The sequence below is a fragment of the Haliotis cracherodii genome, unplaced genomic scaffold (genome assembly GCF_022045235.1).
Source record: "Haliotis cracherodii isolate W230 unplaced genomic scaffold, xgHalCrac1.p SCAF_33, whole genome shotgun sequence".
Taxonomy (NCBI): domain Eukaryota; kingdom Metazoa; phylum Mollusca; class Gastropoda; order Lepetellida; family Haliotidae; genus Haliotis; species Haliotis cracherodii.
The window spans coordinates 2,160,106-2,183,531 of NW_027266290.1; the positions used below are offsets into that span (position 1 = coordinate 2,160,106).

General features: G+C 41.2%; 2 protein-coding genes across 2 annotated transcripts; one reads left to right on the top strand and one right to left on the bottom strand.

Annotated features, from left to right (window-relative positions):
* The first annotated feature begins 6,047 nt into the window (after positions 1-6,047).
* LOC139477379 (arylsulfatase B-like) lies at positions 6,048-8,310 on the top strand. The gene has a single exon (XM_071259941.1). It carries the CDS (start codon positions 6,059-6,061, stop codon positions 7,631-7,633), a length of 1,575 nt encoding a protein of 524 aa, XP_071116042.1. The 5' UTR covers positions 6,048-6,058; the 3' UTR covers positions 7,634-8,310.
* Positions 8,311-11,435: 3,125 nt separating this feature from the next.
* Positions 11,436-22,570, bottom strand: LOC139477342 (ankyrin-1-like). Its single transcript, XM_071259896.1, has 6 exons — positions 22,557-22,570; positions 20,339-20,705; positions 19,160-19,342; positions 17,996-18,300; positions 13,540-14,156; positions 11,436-11,932 (listed from the first exon to the last, which is right to left on the bottom strand). The coding sequence occupies exons 1-6, from the start codon at positions 22,568-22,570 to the stop codon at positions 11,436-11,438; spliced, it is 1,983 nt and encodes a 660-aa protein (XP_071115997.1).
* Between the last annotated feature and the right edge of the window lie 856 nt (positions 22,571-23,426).

The window sequence follows — 23,426 nt, forward strand, 5'->3', positions numbered from 1 at the left end:
ACACTGATCTTTATTTCCCCATTCAACCGGGTGAATGAAGGGGTGAAATCCAGGTCCCCTCTGGTGGTCTTTTTACAAACTTTTTTAATAAACATGTAGCTCAGTTGAAACAGTTCTTACGACCTATACTGGCGCAAAGTCATCGACAAAACCGTCATAGTTGTTACCGAAATCACGTCCGTCAACCTGGGTTGTGTTGGAGGACTGTTGTTTTTACAGACGAGTCCAGATTTAACATTTCCCAAAGTGACGGACATCAAGGTGTCTACATACGTCTAGGGGAGGGTATAATGGGGAGGAATCGCTTTGGGTGTGGTTCTGTGATGATTTGGATAGGATAGGTGCACGTTAGAGAGCTCCTTAGGTGTGGGCTACAGAGATCAGATTCTCGGACCAGTGGCAAAGCCGTTTCTTCATCGTCATGGCCCAGGATTGACATTCTAACAGGATAGGATAGGGTTTTCTTGACTTTTCTTTAACAGCACAATGTTCACGTACTGGCTTGGCCTCCACTATAGATCATGTTTGGGATGAAATGGTGCGACGTCTAAGCCGTGTACCAAATCCGCCAGATAACGTTCGCAATCCAGCCAATCCTGTGTTTGCTCCATACTCGACATATTTTTTCAATTTATTCTGACATACTTTTTACTTTTTGACCTAATCCCTCTCAGGTCTTACTTTTTCCACTTGACCTCATTCTTGGTCGTAAACCTTCACTTCATCTTCATTTTTAGGGGCACGGGTCGCCCAGTCGTCTAAGGCGCCGCGATTCGCTTTGCAGAGTTGCGTCCCTTGGGCACGCAAGAAACCTATCATTGTGGGTTCGAATACCGATTATGTTTCTAGGTTTGTCAGCACCATACCCGTGCTCGTAGGTTTCACTGAAGTGATAAACGTCTGAGACCTGCATTACTTCGGGCTTTCCACCTACGTAAAGCTGACACGCCGTGATATAACTGGAATACTGTTAAAAGCGGCGTTAAACCCAACTCACTCACTCACTCACCACTCTTCATTTGTAGCACGTGCATGTTGTATAATAAGATTACCTCTTTAAGAATGCATATACAGTACATATTGTCTACACAGTTAAACACCTACCGTCGACTTTAAGGGCAGGTCGATAAATGAATATGCTGCATAATTATGAAAGGAAATTATTATCGATAATAAAGACTTGGTAATAGATCTACCAACCCATAGATGTTAGACAACCTAGGCAAGAGAAAGACCATACTCCAAACAACGTGGTGTATCAGATGTTGCGCAGTGAAAGGTGACAAAGTGTTTCATTTCTTTAAATAAATCTGTTAATGATGAGGTCAGTATGAACGAGAATAACACCCCCATTCTTGGTGCACTGATCTATTTCGACCTATTCTCCTCAGGGAGCTGAAAATGCAATTTGAATGCAAACTGCTCTGCTGTACGCGTATAATGTTATCCCCATTCAAGGTTATGTATCAAGGGGAGAATGTTCACGTCTTTTGGACATACGCCCATGGTCTTTTACATATACTAGCGTAAAAAAATACAATCTGTGCGCGCGCGCGCGCACGTACACGCGCGTACGCACGCACGCACGCACGCACGTACGCACACAAATTGTCATGGAATTTTCAGAACCATGCATCGTAGTCACATGTACAAAAGCTTCAGTTCAAGAACGTTTAGTCGCCATTTGTTTTTGTTGACTTTAAAATTCATCGACAAAACACACGGAGAATTCAGTGGTGTTCGTAACGCAGGTCGATTCCAGTTCAATGCATGTCTACAACAGATGTTGCAATTTCTCTCGGAACAAAACCTCGCCGGCGTTAGAGGCAACACGTATTCAGGTGACATATTAAAACCCACCCCGAAATCAATATCACACCACATCAACACATTGCTCACTCACTGGCTGACCGGTCCGAGGTAAGTTGTCCTACATACCCCTGTAACACAGGATGCTTGACCAGGTGTATGGAATATATGCTTGAAGGAATGGCCCATCTAACTTCTATTCAATTCTCTATTGATGTTAGTGTTTACAGCCTATCAATATATGTTTATGATGTGAAACCTTCACATGTGCGTTGTGTTGCGTTGTGTTCGGTGTCTAGCCTCAATATCCCCGATATATTACGATGTTTATTCATTGTGATGACTTGACAGCGGAGTATTCATTTTGTTGACATGACATTGAACTATTCATTATATTGACGACGTGACAGTAGACTATTCATTATGTTGACGACGTGACAGTAGACTATGCATTTTGTTGACGTGACATTGAACTATTCATTATGTTGACGACGTGACAGTAGACTATTCATTATGTTGACGACGTGACAGTAGACTATACATTATGTTGACGTGACATTGAACTATTCATTTTAAGGATTGACTGTGTATTTTTTTCGGTTCATTGAGGTATGAATCGAAAAACCGATGTGCAAACTGTATGAATCCGCGTAGAACACAGTTGGAGAAATGCTAGTTATAAATGAAACCCGAAGACATGAAAGTTGAACCGGGGCGAGCGGGGAAAAAACAGGCGAGGGAGGCGGCACGTTTGCTGTTTCATTCATTCTCGGCCTTCGGTTTCAAAGTGTATTTTGGACAATGAATATGCATGAAAGTCGCTAAATGTCCTGTGCATGACGATACACGTGAGCAGAAAGGGAATTCCCTCGACTGTAATATTGGGATTCCCCGACATTCCGCAGTAATAAAAGTAGTGCGCTGCAGTGGGCGTGGCTTATTTTTTTACATTCATTGGGAAATGAATGCAATAACACCTGACCAATTCAGCTAATCAGAATGCAGAAATTTCCATGAACACAACGAAAATTTAATTATTATGTTGACGACGTGTCAGTAGACTATTCATTATGTTGACGACGTGACAGTGGACTATTCATTATGTTGACGACGTGACAGTGGACTATTCATTATGTTGACGTGACAGTGGACTATTCATTATGTTGACGACGTGTCAGTAGACTATTCATTATGTTGACGACGTGACAGTGGACTATTCATTATGTTGACGACGTGACAGTGGACTATTCATTATGTTGACGACGTGACAGTAGACTATTCATTATGCTGACGACGTGACAGTGGACTATTCATTATGTTGACGACGTGACAGTGGACTATTCATTATGTTGACGACGTGACAGTGAACTATTCATTATGTTGACGTGACATTGAACTATTCATTATGTTGACAACGTGACAGTGGACCATTCATTGCCATGGTAACGTCACAGTGGTCTATGCATTGTCATGACGACTCGACTGGACTATTTCAGATGTTGGTGAAGCAACAGTGCACTTTTGTTACTGTGTTATGATTCCAAATTAAAACGCGAAGTTTAACCCAGAAATAGGTACGCACTGAAATAAATAAACACAAGATCAATGAATAATCAATATTAGTGGCAACAGCAATACGTTACAGGACCTAGGATCAATGTATGTGCACTCAGGAATGTTCAGATTATTGTCACTGATAAAAGTATTAAAAGAGGCTTGTCTCCGTTCTTGAATCGAGAATACTGTTGGAAGCTGACAGGAATTCGGTGCTACCAAACATTGTGTCCAATCTACACTTGGCGAAGAAGATCAGAAACAAGTCGGGTCCAAACTCCTCGAATCACCTCTTGCTGCTCCTGTATAGGTACTGTCAGTCTTTTAGAAACTGTCCAATCCAGAAACTTCTGGAACGATCAAGCCTGTCATGTTCATAAACACCGCAAAGGTAGATAACTCTAATTATAGTCCGAAACCATTCGACCCGCTACTCATTCGTGACCAACTCGTGTTATTCCGGGACAAGCCGAATAGCGACTCGTGCCCCTCTTGTGGCCATTTTTGCGACCGGGTTCCGTCTTAGCGCAAACCGGCATACCTAAACATTTGTCAACTCGTTGCGTAATGGTTCACACATTTTCCCCCTATATTATATATATTTCAGATGCAATTTAAAGCACATCGGCCCTTTCCGTAACCTGCAAGAAGACTCGTCCCCTATCGATGAATGTTATGTGCGAAAATACGACAAACCATTCAGAATGATTTCAAGTTCTTCGTTAAAAAATCCCTCAGAAATAATTGTTAATTTTACATGTCTTGCATCTAAAAATATACCAAAGACACAGTTAAATGTGTTCAATCATACTATATAATTCCACACATCCCGATGTGCTTTAAATTGCATCTGAAATATATTATAATATGTGGGGAAAATGTGTGAACCATTACGCAACGAGTTGACAATTGTTTAAGGTATGCCTGTTTGCGCTAAGACGGAACCCGGTCGCAAAAATGGCCACGAGAGGGGCACGAGTGGCTATTCGGCTTGTCCCGGAATAACACGAGTTGGTCACAAATGGGTTGATACGTAGATTGAAAGGGAAGTAACTCTGAGTTATTTTATGTGGATCCCGTGATATCCGTCTTCACTGGTGTTCCCTGCACTGGACCGAAGCGATTCTGCAAGTGGTTAATACAACTAACGGTTCCAGCTATCTATTCATTTCAATTTTCAATTCAGTTTCTTGATTTCAAGGCCATTTGACCCATATTACATATTACATATTGTATATTATACACTTGGACATGCATCATGGTATTACGGCTACGTTCTAATTATGATACAATAACATATATTTTTATAAACGAAATATATAGTTAAGTTTTTTACCATTAATTATATAATCATATAGTGTTGTTAAAACATTACTACGAGTACGTGCATCGGAATACAGAGGACATACAAACTTAACGTGCTTTTCATCTTATGGACATTTACAGTGCGAGCAGAGAGACCCCTCATCACCAACATTTATCTTAAGTACGTTTTGAACACCAAATGTATCATTTCCAATTCTAAATTTTAACCAAACCTTTCTGTTTTTGAGTACATTAATTTTTTGGACATTCTTATTTCAGTGTTAGTTATATGACAAGTGATCGTTTGTCTAGTATATCTAGAGACGTGAATGCAAGTTTTGTTTAGCACAATCGAGTATACGTTGTTTTCTGGACAAAGTTACATGCTTCTTCAGGACCATCTCCCTGGGATATCCAAACATGTCCGGAGCTGTAATTAAACAACAAATTTCTTATATGAGAGGAGAATTTGTACCATTTCTATATTTTCCACAAGTCACTACCATACAACACTATCGGTACTATTTGTGTGTCAAGTTTGGAAAGGCATTATTAATAGATATGAAAAGGGTATTTATGCACAAGCGTTTTGATGGTATGCAGTGTTTTACTTGCCTGTTCTGCGAGGGTATTAAAGTGAGTAAGTGAGTTGGGTTTCACGCCGCTTTCAACAGTATTCCAGTTATATATCGGCGTGTCAGCTTAATGTGGGAGGAAAGCCTGAAGTGATGCAGGTCTCACTTCGGTGAAACCAACGAGCACGGGTATAGTGCTGACAAACCTAGAAACATAATCGGGGTGAACCAGGATTCGAACCCACAATCATAGGTTTCTGGCGTGCCAAAGGGTTGCAACTCTGCACAGCGAATCGCGGCGCCTCAAACGACTGGGCCACTCGTGCCCCTTTGAGGGTATTAGAAGCTGTAGTCAATATCAGCAATGGCGTTATCATTTGACCCAGATATTTACAGGAGCTAACAGTCTTACGTGGTACATAGGACCATCTTTGATGTCTTGAGAGTCTGCCATATTCCCCATATTTCACAGCATTTTGGCAAGAGATATAATCGTCTTTGTAATTTTATAGTAGTGTCTGCTACCAGTATAATGTATTTTGATTCTTAACAACAATAACAACAATAACAACAAGAACAACAGAACAACTTCATGAGGGAAGTTCTGAAGACGGTGCAACAAACGCCAACTAGTTTTCCTTTTAAGCATTTTCGGATTTTTATTGCGTTATAATGTCAGCTAAATGTATTAACTCCGTGAGTGTAGATTTCATTTCACAGATAAATCCGTATCAATATTCCCACCGCTTTGACGTTTTTTTATTACCATTATAATGAATATTTTTCCTTTTTACTTTTAGGCAATATGGAAAAGCATGTGTTGCGCTTTTTCCCAAGCTCACGATGAAAACGACACAATGAAGTCTAAAATAAAGGTTCTATTTGTCATCATAACCGTCGCCTCTCTCGTAGTGACGGTCTTGACCTTGTACAGGTTCCACACACAGCTGCGGCTTCTCACGCTAAAACTGTCAGGTCAGAACCCACCTCCTCCCCACATCGTTTTCATCGTCGCTGACGACCTCGGATGGAGTGACGTCAGCTGGCATAATCCAAACATCATCACGCCGAATCTCGAGAAGCTTGCGAGAAGTGGACTGATCCTGAATTACTCGTATGTAGCTCCAAGGTGCTCGCCCACAAGAGCCTCGTTGCTAACAGGATACTACCCCCACAGAATAGGACTCCAGTACCAAGTCATCAATTACGGGGACAGGTCACTCCCACTGACATTTGATCTTTTACCCCGTAAACTAAAAGACCTTGGTTATGCTACACATATGGTTGGCAAATGGCACCTTGGGTTATGCAGCTGGAAACATACACCCACGTATAGAGGGTTCGACTCCTTCTTTGGCTATTACAGCGGGAGAGAGGACTATTATACACACTGCATAGGTAACAAGTACGATCTGAACTTTAACACAGATGTTTTCAATGACACAAAACAGCAGTATTCAACTTTTCTCTTTCGTGATCGAGCTGTTGAAATAATCAATGAACACGACCCTTCAGTGCCATTATTTCTGTATCTGCCATTCCAAGCTGTCCATGGATCCCTCACGGTACCACGTGAATACTCGAAGATGTATTCCCATCTACATCATGACAGAGCTACCTATAGTGGAATGGTAACAGCCATGGATAAAGCAATCGGCGACGTAGTTAATGCACTAGAACAACGGGGACTCTCAGACAACATGTTGTTGGTCTTCCTCAGCGATAATGGCGGGCGGCCAATAAAAGGTGGATATAACTGGCCCCTACGCGGAATCAAGAATACATTATGGGAAGGGGGGACGAGGGCAGTGAACTTTGTCTACAGTAAAACCCTCCTGAAAGAGACAAGTTCTGTGAGCAATCATCTGATGAACGCAGCCGACTGGTTTCCAACCTTTCTGGCAGCTGCCGGAAGCAAAGACGTCGACCTTGACATGGATGGCGTAAACCAATGGGACGTCATCAGCAAGGGAGCTAAGCCAGTAAGGTCTGAGCACGTGTATAACATTGAAGGAAGGGCTGCTATTCGTGTTGGGGAATACAAACTCATAAAGGGAGATCCTGGTTTCCAGTTAAGTGAACACCAGCCTGTGTTTGATTTCATAGGTCGGGCTAGAAAGATGGCGAACGGCTGGATAGCCCCACAGGACATTGGGACGCTCAAGACCAAGTTTGGAAAACCGATATCAAAGAAGTATGGTCTCTTCAATCTCCATAAAGATCCCCTGGAGGAACATGACATTTCAGAGGACTTCCCTGACATTGTTGAACAGCTCATTGGGAGATTACACCACCACATGAATATATCTGTTCCGTTTGTTAAGAGCACACCAATGTCCTCAGAGTACAGCCAGTTGAAGATAATGACTCCTGGATGGTGTGATAAATAACATAGTCCCTCCATCGTAGCATATGGCATCGTGGACAAATCTAACTCCCTTTGATATATACATTGGCGAACAGTTTTTTGTATAGATATGGTTCAATTGATGCGGCCTATAATGAAATGTTCAAACTTTCAGTCAAAGCACATCTTTATTATTAAAAAATATTTTTCAGCTTTTTCTGGACATGGATTGTTTAATGTAAAATTAAAATGACATTTCTAGGTTTGAATTGGAGGTTCAAATCACCATAACTACCTCTGATTGACCAATCACAATAAAAAAAATCGAAATTTGTGGTGGAATAATTATGTAATACCAACAGAACAAGACAATATAGCTCATCATATTTTCTCTTAATCATATTTCATGTTAATCAGAATGGCCATACAAGGGCAAAGAAAGATAAGTAATTGACTCTTGTTTCAGTAAGGATTTCTAATGCTTATGAATGGGTTTTGTCGCGTTATATTTTATTAACTTACAAATGCAAGCAACGATATCTGAATATAAAGAATTTACATGGACTATGGATTTGGAAGACGTGATTACAAGACGAGTTCCAAATAAAAAACACACAAGCGTTATTAAGTGGATATATTGTTTATTTATGATGTATTTTTACTATGATGATAGTCAACCTGTTTACAATCTCACTACTCACTGCCACAGTGAAGACATACATGTCATGCTTAAGCGTGAGTGAGTAAGTGAGTGAGTTTGGTTTTATGCCGCTTTTAGCAATATTCCAGCAATATCACGGCGGGGGACACCAGAAATGGGCTTCACACATTGTACCCATGTCGGGAATCGAACCCGGGTCTTCGGCGTTACGAGCGAACGCTTTAACCACTAGGCTACCCGACCGCACCCCATGCGTAAGCAATACCGGTGGTCAACTGTACACTCTCCGCAACAGTGTACCCTTTATCATGAAAGGGCGTATCACCAGAGCCGTTGCAGGCCGAATGGCAATGCCAACATTAATGGCCATGTTACCATATGTTTGTATTGTCTTAAATACATAATATTCTGAAGTTTAATACACTACTGTCATCGCAAGACCCTATCATCAATATGAATACAGCAAAGTACTTGTTTTATGCCAATGCTGTAAGAACACAAATACGCCAACATGTAAAATGTGCAATTATGTTAAAACTGCTTTTGTTACAAAGCAAAGGGAGTGAGTGGGTGAGTGAGTATGGTTTTACGCCGCTTTTAGCAATATCCCAGCAATATCACGGCGGGGGACACCAGAAATGGGCTTCACACAATGTACCCATGTCGGGAATCGAACCCGGGTCTTAGGCGTGACAAGCGAACGCTTTAACCACTAGGCTACCCGACCGCCCAACAAAGCAAAGAGATGCGTATTATATCTTATACTGTTTGCACCTTAATTGTATTTCGTCTGTACAAAAAGGCCCGTGGCCTACAAGTACTGAAATAAAAAGTGAAGTGAAGCATTGTCTTTGTATACATGGCCCCAGAAGGTCAACCTCGGTCCAAGTCATGCTTATAATTAACTATTGAAGTAAAGGCTTCACGCAGTCTGTTTTGCTCATTTCTCAAATGGTACAGATCATATAGACCACAGAGGGCCCTTATCATACGTTACGATTTATATATTATGCTACATGTATACATAAAGACGAATTTCTTGTCTAAGTAAGCCACAAAAAGAGTGAATATTGTTTTCCGCTAATATCCCATTGTTCCGATTTGCGAATCGAGTCTTCAAGGTTACAAGCTAACGTTTTAACCACTAGGCTACCCCAATGACCCTACAAAAAGAAATAAGAGTGACGCATAAGTTTGTTCCATGACAGGATAAGAGCTAACTACAGGTAACTGCGGCTGTTCAAATACTACACATATACAGACCAAAACACCAAACCAAATACTTGGGCTACAACAAGCATGGACTAAAACCTATAGTAAATAGTACAAGGAAATCATAATTATATACAGTAGACTACGGTTATAACGAACTCGAGGGGACCACTAATTTTAGTTCGTAATAACCGCAGTTCGTTATAAGCATACATACAGCATATATACAAAAAATGGCCGGGAGTAAAAATAAGTTCGTTATATCCGTCAGTTCGTTATAAGCGACTTTAGCGTGTTCGTTATAAACGTAGTTTACTGTATGTTTTCAAGCGCGACAAACGTTAAATAATCACTGTATAACTATGAACACAATTCTGATATTAATCGTCGGTTTTCAACCTTGCACAATGTCGGATCCACCAGGTTGTACATTAATCGTCAAAACAACCACGCACAATGTATTATCATCAGCCAGACATGAAAAGGATATGTACAAATGGCGCACACTCTCTGATCATCAGCGGTATATTATTTGTCAATATACAACCATGCACAATGTATAATCATCAGTCAGACATTAAAAAGATATATACAAATGGCGCACACTGTCTGATCATCAGCGGTATAATATTTGTCAATATACAACCACGAACAATGTATAATCATCAGTCGGACATTAAAAAGATATATACAAATGGGGCACACTGTCTGATCATCAGCGGTATATTATTTGTCAATATACAACCACGCACAATGTATTATCATCAGTCGGACATTAAAAAGATATATACAAATGGGGCACACTGTCTGATCATCAGCGGTATATTATTTGTCAATATACAACCATGCACAATGTATAATCATCAGTCGGATACTAAAAAGATATATACAAATGGCGCACACTGTCTGATCATCAGCAGTATATTATTTGTCAATATACAACCACGCACAATGTATTATCATCAGTCGGACATTAAAAAGATATATAGAAATGGGGCACACTGTCTGATCATCAGCGGTATATTATTTGTCAATATACAACCATGCACAATGTATAATCATCAGTCGGATACTAAAAAGATATATACAAATAGCGCACACTGTCTGATCATCAGTGGCATATTATTTGTCAATATACAACCACGCACAATGTATACTCATCAGTCGGATATTAAAAAGTGTGTACAAATGGCGCACAATGTCTGATCATCAGCGGTATATTATTTGTCAATATACAACCACGCACCATGTATAATCATCAGTCGGATATTAAAAAGTGTGTACAAATGGCGCACAATGTCTGATCATCAGTGGTATATTATTTGTCAATATACAACCACGCACCATGTATAATCATCAGTCGGATATTAAAAACTTATATACAAACTTATATATATGTTATAGTACCACTTTGAGACATAGTATATCGCATTCATAACATTCACAGCTCTAATATACACTTCTAGATTGTTATATGCCCTGTATGAAAGTAAGACGGATTTGTTTGTGATTGTGGTCATTACTAATCTCAAGATTTATATCATGACACATAGAGATTACACACAGACAGACACAATGGGTTTTCATTTTTCCTGAATTAAACCATGATGTCAGCTGCTCCTAGTCTAGATTCTCCTCAAGGTCAACTTCTGATGACTTTCTTACCCGTTCGTCTTCGGGTCCTCTCGGTTTATTCCGCTACCTACAATACCACTACTTGACATCAATTTAGGAGTGAATTCACTGTAAGCCCCGTAATGCCAAATCCCGCTGCAGATAATCCGTTGTTAACACGACAGCCGTTTTTTAAACAGAATCGGAAATCGGACACTTTGATTCGAAAACAAAAGTAAACGGAAATAATTAGAACAGACATATAAAGTTCATGACGGCCAGTTTGTGTTCTACAGTGTAATAGTCACATGAACGAAACCAGATCCAACATGGATTCCTGTCAGTGCTCGCCGGGGTCCTATTGGCCCGAGTCGTGCTGAGTGACGCCAGAGAGGAATGGATTTTGATTGGAGGCCGACGACCAACGACCCGATTGGAAGACACTGTCAGTCTCATCGCTGGTAAATGACACCTCAGACCCGAAGGTCGACATTGGACTCATTGGTGAACGAGGAGGAGCCAGAATACAGTCCAGGTCACTTCTTCGTATGGGACGCACTTGTTGTCTTGCTGCTGCAACAACTTCCGCGATGTCGTTCCGCTTGAGTTCCGAAAATGCATCAGTTAGGTCATCGATGAGCTTGTCGGTGTCCCTATCTGTATTCCTCCGTCTCCACTCAGTGAGAAGCTCGAGTCCTGGATTGGACCGAATCTTGTCAGCCCTGTCGAATATGGTGGTGATAGCGTCTGTGGGAAAGTTAAGTTCGAGGCCAACATTTCGCCATTCTGAATACGGTAAGGTATCTGCCAATGCTGCCAGACTTTTATCCGTTAGAAGGGGATGCTTGGCAATAACTGCAATGACAGACGCATTTGTTACATATAGGGGATTCACATGGTTAATTCTTAAGGTGCCTAAGCTTGTCGTGAGAGGCGACTAACGGAATCGTGTGGTCAGGCTCACTGACTTGGTTGATTGCATGTCATCGTATCCCAATTGCGTGGACCGATGCTCATGATGTCATTCACTGGGTTGTCTTGTCCAGACTCGATTATTTACAGACCGCCTTCAAATAACTGGAAAATTGTTAAGTGCGGCGTTAAACAACAAATACATAAACAAAACAAAAAACATTTAAATCATAGTTCGAAAAATGTTATGTTGTAAGAATTAGCACTTGCATAAATCAGTATTTTGATGTTGCTAATATTGAATCTATATTTCTTTAAGGGGCGTATGGCAGTTGGTATGATAAAGAAGGGAGATGGTTATATGAATGTACAACTTCTTTATTACACTCCGTGGTCTAGTGGTAGAGCGTTCGCCCGGAGAGCGGAAGGTCCGGGGTTCGATCCCAGACCGCGTCATACCAAAAGACGTTAAAAAATGGTACTTGTTGTTACCCTGCCTGGCGCTCGGCATTAAGGGGCTAAAACAAGGACTGGTCGGCTCGGAGTCAGTATACTGTGTCTGAGTGGGGTATTCATGGTAAACTGCGGTATGGTATCTCAGTAAGCTAGCACTTTAAATCGGCATCAGTCCGGACTAGTACAAGCAGCCCCCCCCCCCTACCCCACCCCCCACCCCCACCCCCACCCCCACCCCACACACGTTATATATGTGCAATAATCTTGGACGCGACGTTAAACCCCATTTCACCTCACCTCACCTCTATATTACAACAAATGCGACGTTTCGGTGTAGATACTCATACTAACACGTCACTTGTTTAATAACGGTGTTGGTATCCACATCGAAACGTCGCTTTCATTGTAATAAAGAAGTTGTATTATCCCAGAACTATCTCCATTGTTAAATCTATGTTGTTATATTTTGAATCCATGTTCATGAATAAATTCTAATCAAAAACAACTTGATACCAAAATACGTGTCTAATTCTGTCAGTGTAAACGTGATGACAAGTCAAAATAATACGACACCCCGTCACAATGTGAAACCGATATAGACATAGCGTAATTTATTGTTATTGGCCTACCTCTTATCCCTATCAAAGAAAAAGTAACTGTGTTTTATGGTAATTGATTACACAAAGTGTAGATAGTATCCGGCCACTGAAATTCACCTTCTAAAGACAAAAAATAAAAAAGAACTGAACTGAATTTGTTCAATAATACGTCCGACCCAAACAAATTTAAATCAAATTTATTTATTTTTTGAGTGAGTGAGTATGGTTTTACGCCGCTTTTAGCAATATTCCAGCAATATCACGACGGGAGACACCAGAAATGGGCTTCACACATTGTACCCATGTCGGGAATCGAACCCGGGTCTTCGTCGTGACGAGCGAGTGCTTTAACCACTAGGCTACCCGACTGCCCCGAAAACATTTTTGAGTTACATAACATTTACCTAAGCTAATTGATTAGCGAATCATTTATAAAATCATTGAATAAAAATGTATAGCCAAAGTGTGATAAGGTCAAGGAATATAATGCAATACCTGAGGGTTTCCGTGGAATTGTAGCCTCCATCGAAGGTTCCAGTGTGTGGGAATGTTTTCTCTCTCTGGAAGAAACTTCTGTACCACGGTGGTGGCCTATGGCACTCATAGAACGTTGGGTCTTCTTGGTGGGCCTTTGCCTCGTGGATGGCTTCTTGTTGACGGCTTTCTTCCACTCCAGGGGAAAATGTACCTTGTGATCATGCTGGCCCCAGTAGAACCGCAAGCTGCCATCCTCCCCCGTGGACGTGAAGGGGATGACCACTTTATTGGTTCTGGACATCTGGTTGAAATAAAAAGAATTTGTTGCAAATGCCTTGTCGTGAAGCTTAATGCATCCACCCAGAGCTAGTTTGATTTTAGTTCTGTCCCTGAGTTCGATGTCCCTTGATCTGCTGTGCTTGATTTCCGTCATGCCATCGTTGGTGTGTAGTTCGACAGCTCGGTCCACCTTGGTGAACTCCACGCAGTCAACTAGGATGTAGTTGACCCTCAGATGCTGATCATAGTCAAGGAAGGTGAGGAGGACACACAGATTCAGCTTCCCGATGGCATGTTTGGCCGCTCTGACTATCTCTCTGATAGGACTGTGTGGTTGGACGGCGACACAGCAATACCTGAAACATCAGAGACACGACGTTATATACAGTCAAGGATCATGGGTTCCTGGCATGTTCAAGGGACGCAACTCTGCAAAATGGAATGCGGCGCGAGAGTCATCTTGGCCACCCCTGTCGTATGGGTCCATGCACCAGTGATTATGAGTTAGTTGACCTTGACGCCTCTTTTAAAAATATTTCAGGGCGTTTATGGGGGTTGTGATGGGTATCGCTATGGTCATAGTCGATGCGATCCAGGATCCAGGCACGGCTGAGGGAGGCAACTCTGTAAAGGGAATCCTACTATTACAGGTTGAGGAATGAAAGAGTGACAGTGATTGTGAACATAAGAGTAACCAACAATGTCTAACTAGACAACCCTCCTGCCTGCTCCTACGTTGTAATTATAAGGGACAGACCCTTTCGATATTCCTGGGGCTAGGGGCAAGGCTTGGGGCAAGGATTTTGTTTGAAGATTAGATACCTTTTCAACTACAGGTGCAAAACCCAGATACTTTGATAATTAAGATTATGAGCCTGAATATAAAACACCATGCTGCAATGTATTTTTTGTGTCAATTCGTTTTTTCAACAGTCTGAAGCATCATTTTTCAAGAATTAGCGAGACAATATATTTTTTCGATAAAATCCCCCTCCCATGACCCCCCCCCCCCCCCCCCACCCCCACCACCACCCTTATCCCCACCCCAAACACCACGCCCCACCCCTAATATCAAATAATGGTCGATCCCATAGTAAACATATACAGATACTATTTTATGTTGTTTGTAAAGTCAATACACAATTTTTCAAAATTCAAAATAAAATCGTAAAACAAGACATAAATAATATTTAAAAGCAAGCTGTATATACAAACACAATGCAACGTTTGGTATTCAGGGAGAGGCTAGACCTACCAAAGAAAAACTTTTGTGATTATAAAAATAGAAATGTGTATACTTTTGTCTGTTTTGCACACACAATATCGAATACGATAAACATGAGTAGACTTTGCACTCTGAAACTATTCGCTGGATTGACATACCTGCAATCCAGCTGCCGCTTACTCGTCGTTTGCTCAATACATTATCGACTCGTAGTCAGCCCAGTAATCTTAGTGTAATATAGACAAATAACATACTCATTTCTATGTTTCTGATCACATGTTTTTCTTTGGTTTGCCTGATAGGTTAAGTGCTTTAATAGAAAGTTTGAATAAACAATGCGATTGTAATAACGTTTCCCTTAAGAGTTATATAGCTTAATTTACAACCTTGAACAACCTTTCTTAATGCTCCGATCACCTAACGCAATAAAATCAGTTAAACATTCTTTCCCCTTCAAGCAGTTTCAAAGGAGATGTCACGTGTTAGCCCAGGTGGGTTGATCGTGGGTGCACCTGTTGAGTAGTATTTGCAACTGGGAACGGATAAGGACCAAGTCAAAACCATCGAGGTTGTTGACTTTTGTACATACTAAGACGCGAGTCGCTACCCGCCGAAATGAAAGACATGATTTAACCCTGTTTGATAGGCATTACTAAGAAGTTGACGGATGACAAGATAGACACAATTTTTATGGATAACAACTTCTTTAATACTGTAAAAAGGCGACGTTTCGGTATAGATCCTTATCAGTCTTGCTTGACAACGGTATAAGGATCTATACCGAAACGTCGCCTTTTTACAGTATTAAAGAAGTTGTTATCCATAAAAATTGTGTCTATCTTATGATTTAACCCACCAGCAGTGGGAAGGTCATGCGTCGAAATAGCTGTCTGCCTTTCGAAGGAAGTGTTATGTACTTGGCGTTGGGTGGTTGGTAAGTGCTAATCCTCACATGGAAGGAATTGAGTGATAGTGAAATTTTTGTTGTCGACATACCATGGTGTCAAACAGAGGAATATCCATACTTGTGTGTCATTCGAGCAAATTATTTCGCTGTGACAAGTCAATGGGTTCAGCTTTTTGTGGGGATACCTCTATGTCATCATGTATTGTCAAGAAAAAAAGAGTTTACTAGTACGCAATGCCTTCAGTGTGAGGTTTAGAAGTTCCCAATCAACCCTCGTGTAACAATAGTCTTCTTGCTGTCTGTCGAGTTTTAGTCCCTCAAATTTGTCCATGTACCAAAAGACCGCCTCTGTGGTCTAGTGGTAGAGCGTCCGCCCGGAGAGCGGAAGGTCCGGGGTACGATCTCCGGCCGCGTCAGACCAAAAGACGCTAAAAGCTGGTACTTGTTGTTACCCTGTCTGGAGCTCGGCATTAAGGGGCTGAAACAAGGACTGGTCGGCTCGGAGTATACTGTGCCTGAGTAGGGTATTTATGTTAAACTGCAGCATCGTAACTCAGTGAGCTAGCACTATAAATCGGCATCAGTCCGGACTAGTACAAGCAGCCACGCAAACACAGAAACGTACATGCACGTCGCTATATAAGTGCAATAATCTTGGACGCGACGTTAAACCCCATTTCACCTCACCTCACAGCGAAACAATGTACTCATCTGACTCAAGATTTTGTGGATATGCCTCCACGGCAACATGTAATGCCCACAATACACTATGGTGCATTTCCTTCTGTGTGACCATGAGAACCTATCAATCAACCTTCATACTTTATTGAAGTATCGAATTAACTGTTACCACAGTGAGGCACATTAGTAATACCAGAGACCATATAACAGATATGGTCTCTGGTGATACGTAAGAGAACTACTATTTCTGTCTTGTCGTGTGATTGGAGGTACAACTTTCTATTTGTAAATGAAGCGACAAAAGCCTTTCCACATCCAATAGAAATATCTGCATGAAGCGGAGTCGACTGCTAGATTCCGACTATATCATGAGCATGAAAGTTGAGCGTATCCTGCCCAACGGTGGCACCCGTCACAAACACATGCAAAGTCAATTGTTCACCTAAAAAACGTCACTGACAACAAATCGTCCGATGTTTCCTGGTGTTCTTACTCAATGCATGCGATGCTGTCGGTAAACGTCCATTAAGGGTGTAAAAATGAGGGTTTAGCGTGTTGAAATGTTTGGATTGTTGATACTTGTGTTGCTGTCGGTAAACGTCCATTAAGGGTGTAAAAATGAGGGTTTAGCGTGTTGAAATGTTTGGATTGTTGAAACTTGTGTTGGTGTCGGTAAACGTCCATTAAGGGTGTAAAAATGAGGGTTTAGCGTGTTGAAATGTTTGGATTGTTGATACTTGTGATGCTGTCGGTAAACGTCCATTAAGGGTGTAAAAATGAGGGTATAGCGTGTTGAAATGTTTGGATTGTTGATACTTGTGATGCTGTCGGTAAACGTCCATTAAGGGTGTAAAAATGAGGGTTTAGCGTGTTGAAATGTTTGGATTGTTGATACTTGTGATGCTGTCGGTAAACGTCCATTAAGGGTGTAAAAATGAGGGTTTAGCGTGTTGAAATGTTTGGATTGTTGATACTTGTGATGCTGTCGGTAAACGTCCATTAAGGGTGTAAAAATGAGGGTTTAGCGTGTTGAAATGTTTGGATTGTTGATACTTGTGATGCTGTCGGTAAACGTCCATTAAGGGTGTAAAAATGAGGGTTTAGCGTGTTGAAAAGTTTGGATTGTTGATGCATGTGTTGGTGTCGGTAAACGTCCACTAAGGGTGTAAAAATGAGGGTTTAGCGCGTTGAAAAGCTTGGATGGTATATATGTATGACTGTAAAAGGATGAAGAGAGAGGGCAACCTAAGTTGAAGAACTTGGCCCCTATTCCCGTTCACTTCTCGTGAATAAGTATGTCTAAACCAAAGAACAAACAAGGTGAAGAATCGCGAAGGTAGCATCAACATAACGGATGCATACATATTCGCATTAAAGAGTACCCGCTGAAACTTTTCACTGGGATCGTGTAGGAATTTCCCCCCTGTTTCATAGGGGATACGTTAACGACGGTAACGTCGTCTTCGTCTTCGTCATCCTCGGCGTCTTCATTCTTTTTCCAGTGTAGAAACATGACCCTGCCATGCCCCTTCACAAAGTCGCCATCGAGAGGAAGGCGTATGTTTGCCTCTGTGTGGAGCTTCATGGGCGGGTGCACTGTGAGAATGTTGGTGAACCCAACTATACAGCGGAACTTCTCATTATCACGTTTGTATTCTTCAAACCGCTGCTGGTCGACGATGTCCGTCTGAAGAAAGATATTCATACATTAATGTTGGTTGGTTGGTTGGTTGGTTGGTTGTTTAACGCCGCACTCAGCAACATTCCAGCTATATGACGGCGGTCTGTAAATAATCAAGTCTGGACCAGACAATCCAGTAATTACTGTCATGAGCAACGATCCACGCAATTGGGATCGATGACATGCATCAACCAAGTCAGCGAGCCTGACCACCCGATCCCGTTAGTCACCTTTTACGACAAGCATAGTCACCTTTTACGGCAAGCATGGGTTTGCTGAAGACCTATTCTACCCCGGAATCTTCACTGGTCTATACATTTATGACAAAATGGTGAACTTTGATTTTACTTCTGGACACATAGAAAGGTTTGTTATTCGGGCTACAACCATGTGTTATATTATTGTGAACACCTGGAGTCATCACTGCGTTTCAGTGATCCATTCATATCATTTTCACCGCTATTTTGCCTATGTTCCCAATGGAACCTGTTTCTGCGGAACGAGGCTGATTATTCTGCCTGCCAACCATGTTTTACGGAAAGTCAGAACTCAATTCTATGCTGATATCCAGCAGCTTATTTACGTTGTGAACAATAATATTTGTACTTTTTGACCAGAAAAGAGAGAGTGAATTTATACGCCGCTTTTAGCAATATACCAATCATATTATTTCCTGCGTGTTGAACCAACGCTTTAACACGTAGGAAACGACACCACGCTTATTATAGTCTGAGGATATATACTACTCGAAGAAGTTAAGGAACACTCCATTGGAATTGGGGGTTCCTTAACTTCATTTAGTAGTATATTCCGAAATATATTCAATCTGTTTAATGACGTGGTTCAAAAATACAAATATACTTGCAACAATTTTCAACTTCGTTTCTTTCTTCAAAGAATCTTCTGGGAAGTCAATGGCAATTCTCTCGTCCTTCTCAGAGACAAACTTGTGACCATTCGGCCCCACTGTGGCATATTCCGGTTTTAACTCCGCCGTCACACAAAACACGTCCATCTCTGTCAGCTTGCCATATACACAGCCACCTTCCTGCAGGACGGAATCAAGAACTGTACACTACCATGAATGTATATTAACTGGATAGTATGTTTTACCATGGGTTCAGACTGTCAAGAGTAATGATGTCACTGATACATGCTTATGAGGCAGGGCCCCTTTCCACAGAGCGATCTTAACTCCTATACTTTAACATAGACTTACAATAGTTGTTATTCTCATACCTTAACATAGACTTAGGATAGTCGTAGCTCCTATACTTTAACATAGACTTACGATAGTCGTAACTCCCATACTTTAACATAGACATACGATAGTCGTAACTCCTATACTTTAGCATAGACTTACGATAGTCGTAACTCCCATACTTTAACATAGACATACGATAGTCGTAACTCCTATACTTTAGCATAGACTTACGATAGTCGTAACTCCCATACTTTAACATAGACATACGATAGTCGTAACTCCCATACTTTAACAAAGACTTACGATTGTCGTAACTCCCATACTTTAACATAGACATACGATAGTCGTAACTCCTATACTTTATCATAGACTTAAGCTAGTCGTAACTCCTATACTTTAACATAGACTTGGGACAGTTATAGCTCTCATGCTTTAACATAGACTTACGATAGTCGTAACATGAACTGCATGTTACCATCACTGTGTTTTGAGCTAACTGTTCTATGGTTATAACCCAACCCTGAAGAGCGGCTTTATACATCGGAATACAGTTTTATTGTTTAACGCCACACGTAGCAATATTCCAGCCGATGACGGCAGTCTGTAAATAATCGAGTCTGGACCAGACAATCCAGTGATTGATATCATGAGCATCGATCTAAGCAACTGGGATACGATGACATGCATCAATCAAGTCAGCAAGTCTGACCACCCGATCCCGTCGTTTCTTACGAAAAGCATTGGTTGTTGAAGACCAATTCTAACCAGGATCTTCATGGGTCACATCGGAATACAATATATGTTTAAACGCTATGGCATTGCAAACCAGGGCATACAAACCTTGTATTCTGCCGGTTCCAGGTGCCATTGTCCGCCAATCTTCATACAGTACGTAAACGTGTACAACACTTGGGGTGGAATGGATCGTTCTGGCATCTCCAGGGGAACAATCAGCTCCCCATCTGGAGGCAGAGTCTGGAGACTCTGGACAACCCTGTACACATCGGACACCAACAGCTGATCCTGGTGGAGCCCCAGCTGATCCAAGCACTCGTCGCGTTCCGCGGAGTGGAGAACCTTCACGTCAACGTTAGGGTCCTTTCTTTGTGTTGGAAGACCGAGGATAGTTTTCAAGCGTTCTTTGAACTGAGAGAACAAACCTTGCTTTTCCTCGGTCTGACCAATCAGGTCTAATTTCGTCACATCTCTGAGTATGAAATAACAGGCATTCAGCAACTGGTATAATACAGTGTCATGTTTGTGAAGATGAAATTGCGTTTAAGGAAAATGTTTTTGAGTGTGATAGGTGAGATCGTGACAAAACAGAGGTGAGGTGAGGTGAGGTGAGGTGAGGTGAGGTGAGGTGAGGTGAGGTGAAATGGGGTTTAACGTCGCGTCCAAGATTATTGCACTTATATATAGCGACATGCATGTACGTGTGTGTGTTTGTGTGGTTGCTTGTACTAGTCCGGACTGATGCCGATTGATAGTGCTAGCTCACTGAGATACAATGCCGCATGAATACCCCACTCAGACACAGTATACTGACTCCGAGCCGACCAGTCCTTGTTTTAGCCCCTTAATGCCGAGCGCCAGACAGGGTAACAACAAGTACCATCTTTTAACGTCTTTTGATATGACGCGGCCGGGGATCGAAGCCCGGACCTTCCGCTCTCCGGGTGGACGCTCTACCACTAGACCACGGAGGCGGTCGTGACAAAACAGAATACGAATATCTGGGGTAGATTCAATGTCTGGAGCATATTTCTGGAGTAGTGCTGTGCGGTGTCAGACATAGGTTTAATGCGGGTGCTACCGGTAGGGTAGTGTATGCTTACCCTTTGTACTGGTTTTTAGTGATCCATTCAAATAATTTTCAACGCTAGTTTGCCTTTTACGCCCAATGGAATCTGTTTCGTCAGGTAATCGAAACTGGTTATTCTCTGGCGTCGACGTTTTATATTTCAAATAATAATGTGACAGTATGTTACTGTAACTTAATAACTATTTGCATGTAACAAAATTGTGATTTCATAGTTTACTTTGGCTAAGCCCACCCACGAACTTTCCGTACTTGCGAGTATTGAAAGATGTGAGAGTACCATAGTACTATTATCTTAAGGAAAAGTGTTGAAGTACGACCTTCAACTCATAATGTACGGGTCATTATTAGAGTCCAAGAAAACGGCAGATAGCGAGGCAAAAGTGTCGTCAGGGAGGAACACATTGCAAGGTATAAGCCACAATGCTAAATGAAGTTTTATGATAAACATGAATATTAATTTAACAATATAGGTACACACAGAACAGGGAAACAATTCTTTGTGTTCTCCGTCTCACTTTCAATCACCGTCTCTGGCTCTTAGTCAGGATCTTAAACCAAGGGCAGGTAACTCTATCGTAAAGAGCTACGCTTAGATTGTGTCCCAGGTCCTTTTTGTAATTCGGCCAAACGGTTATGATTGTCAGTGAGGACTGAAATATGATCTATATTAGGGGAAGATCCATAATTAAGCAACATTTAGACGGATAAGCTAAATGGCAAACAGAGGATCATAGAAATTAGTCTTTGTGTGGTTGTCAGGAATATTGATTGTAGTTATAGTATTAACATGTGATTAAAAGGAATACATGGAGCAATGTCAAAAGGCTGGAAGATTTAATTTAACACGTGTCTTTAGTGGATTTCTCTTACTGCACACGACACTCGTGTTCTCACTATAAGGTAGGATTTTTGTGTAGAAATAGAGCCTCGTTTTGGCCATAAGTAGCGTTTACAATGAGCGGTCGATGACTACCTTTAAATGATAAACAACGACCAACAAAATCAGGAACATACAACACTAAAGAAGTTAGAATACCACTGTGAGAACTGATCTTGTGTCCCAGTTCAATCACCACACATTTCCACGACAAGAATAAAAGGTATCAAGTGGTTTAAGGTATCAAATGGTTTAAGGTGTCAAAAGGTTTAAGGTATCAAATGATTTAAGGTAGCAAATTGTTTAAGGTTTCAAATGGTTTAAGGTTTCAAATGAGTCAGAAAGAGGATACTTACTCGTCACTCGCCATGGTTGATGTTTTCAGGTCTTGCGCCAGTATTTCTGCCCTAACATATAGAAACGACAATCAGTCAAAAAAAGGTTTGTGCACAGCATAATAAGTCGGAAATGTTAAGTTATTGTTATGTATGTATGTATGTATGTATGTATGTATGTATGTATGTATGTATGTTATGTATGTATGTATGTATGTATGTATGTATGTATGTATGTATGTATGTATGTATGCATGTTTGCTTGTGTTTTTGTTTGTTGTTTAACTCCGCACTCTGCAATATTCCAGCTATATGACGGCGGTTTGTAAATAACCGTTGTAAATAACTGGAATACTGTTAAAAAGCGGCGTTAAACCCCAACTCACTCACTCACTCATTGTTAACGTAAATGTAGAATTTAAGACAATGTACGCTTTGAAGTTATTCTTTAAATATACGAGAAAGTGAATAACTTATAAACTTAAAATTGACACGAAAAATCAAACAATGTTTCATTGTTTTACAGAAGTGACATGTCATGTACCGTATGTAGTGGTAGGAGATGTAGCCGGATAGCTAAAGCAATCGCCAGTTGCAACAAAGCCCCGGTTCGATTCCCCACAAGGATGCAATATGTGGTGCCTCTATCCTAAACTGAAATACCTGGGATGTGGCTGGACAGTTGCTTAAAGGATGGTGAAGACAGAGGAAGAAATATATCCCTTTCAGGTTAACGACATGTGCATTCAATCAACTTCCTGGTCCGTTCGTCCATAAGTAATTTTTTAATCACATTTTAGACAGCCAGACAGCCAGACAGATAATTTATTTAAGTCTCACCTCACAAGTACAGTTTAAAAATATGCTATACAAAATACAATAAAAAGTGAG

Bases quoted from the DNA above. Each gene is read 5' to 3' on its own strand.
- LOC139477379 (XM_071259941.1), top strand. From the start codon at position 6,059: ATGTGTTGCGCTTTTTCCCAAGCTCACGATGAAAACGACACAATGAAG.
- LOC139477342 (XM_071259896.1), bottom strand. The intron at 19,343-20,338 runs GTTTGTATGCCC...TCCGTCCTGCAG, and splicing joins TGGAACCGGCAGAATACAAG to GAAGGTGGCTGTGTATATGG. The intron at 11,933-13,539 runs GTATTGCATTAT...CTGTCATTGCAG, and splicing joins AATTCCACGGAAACCCTCAG to TTATTGCCAAGCATCCCCTT.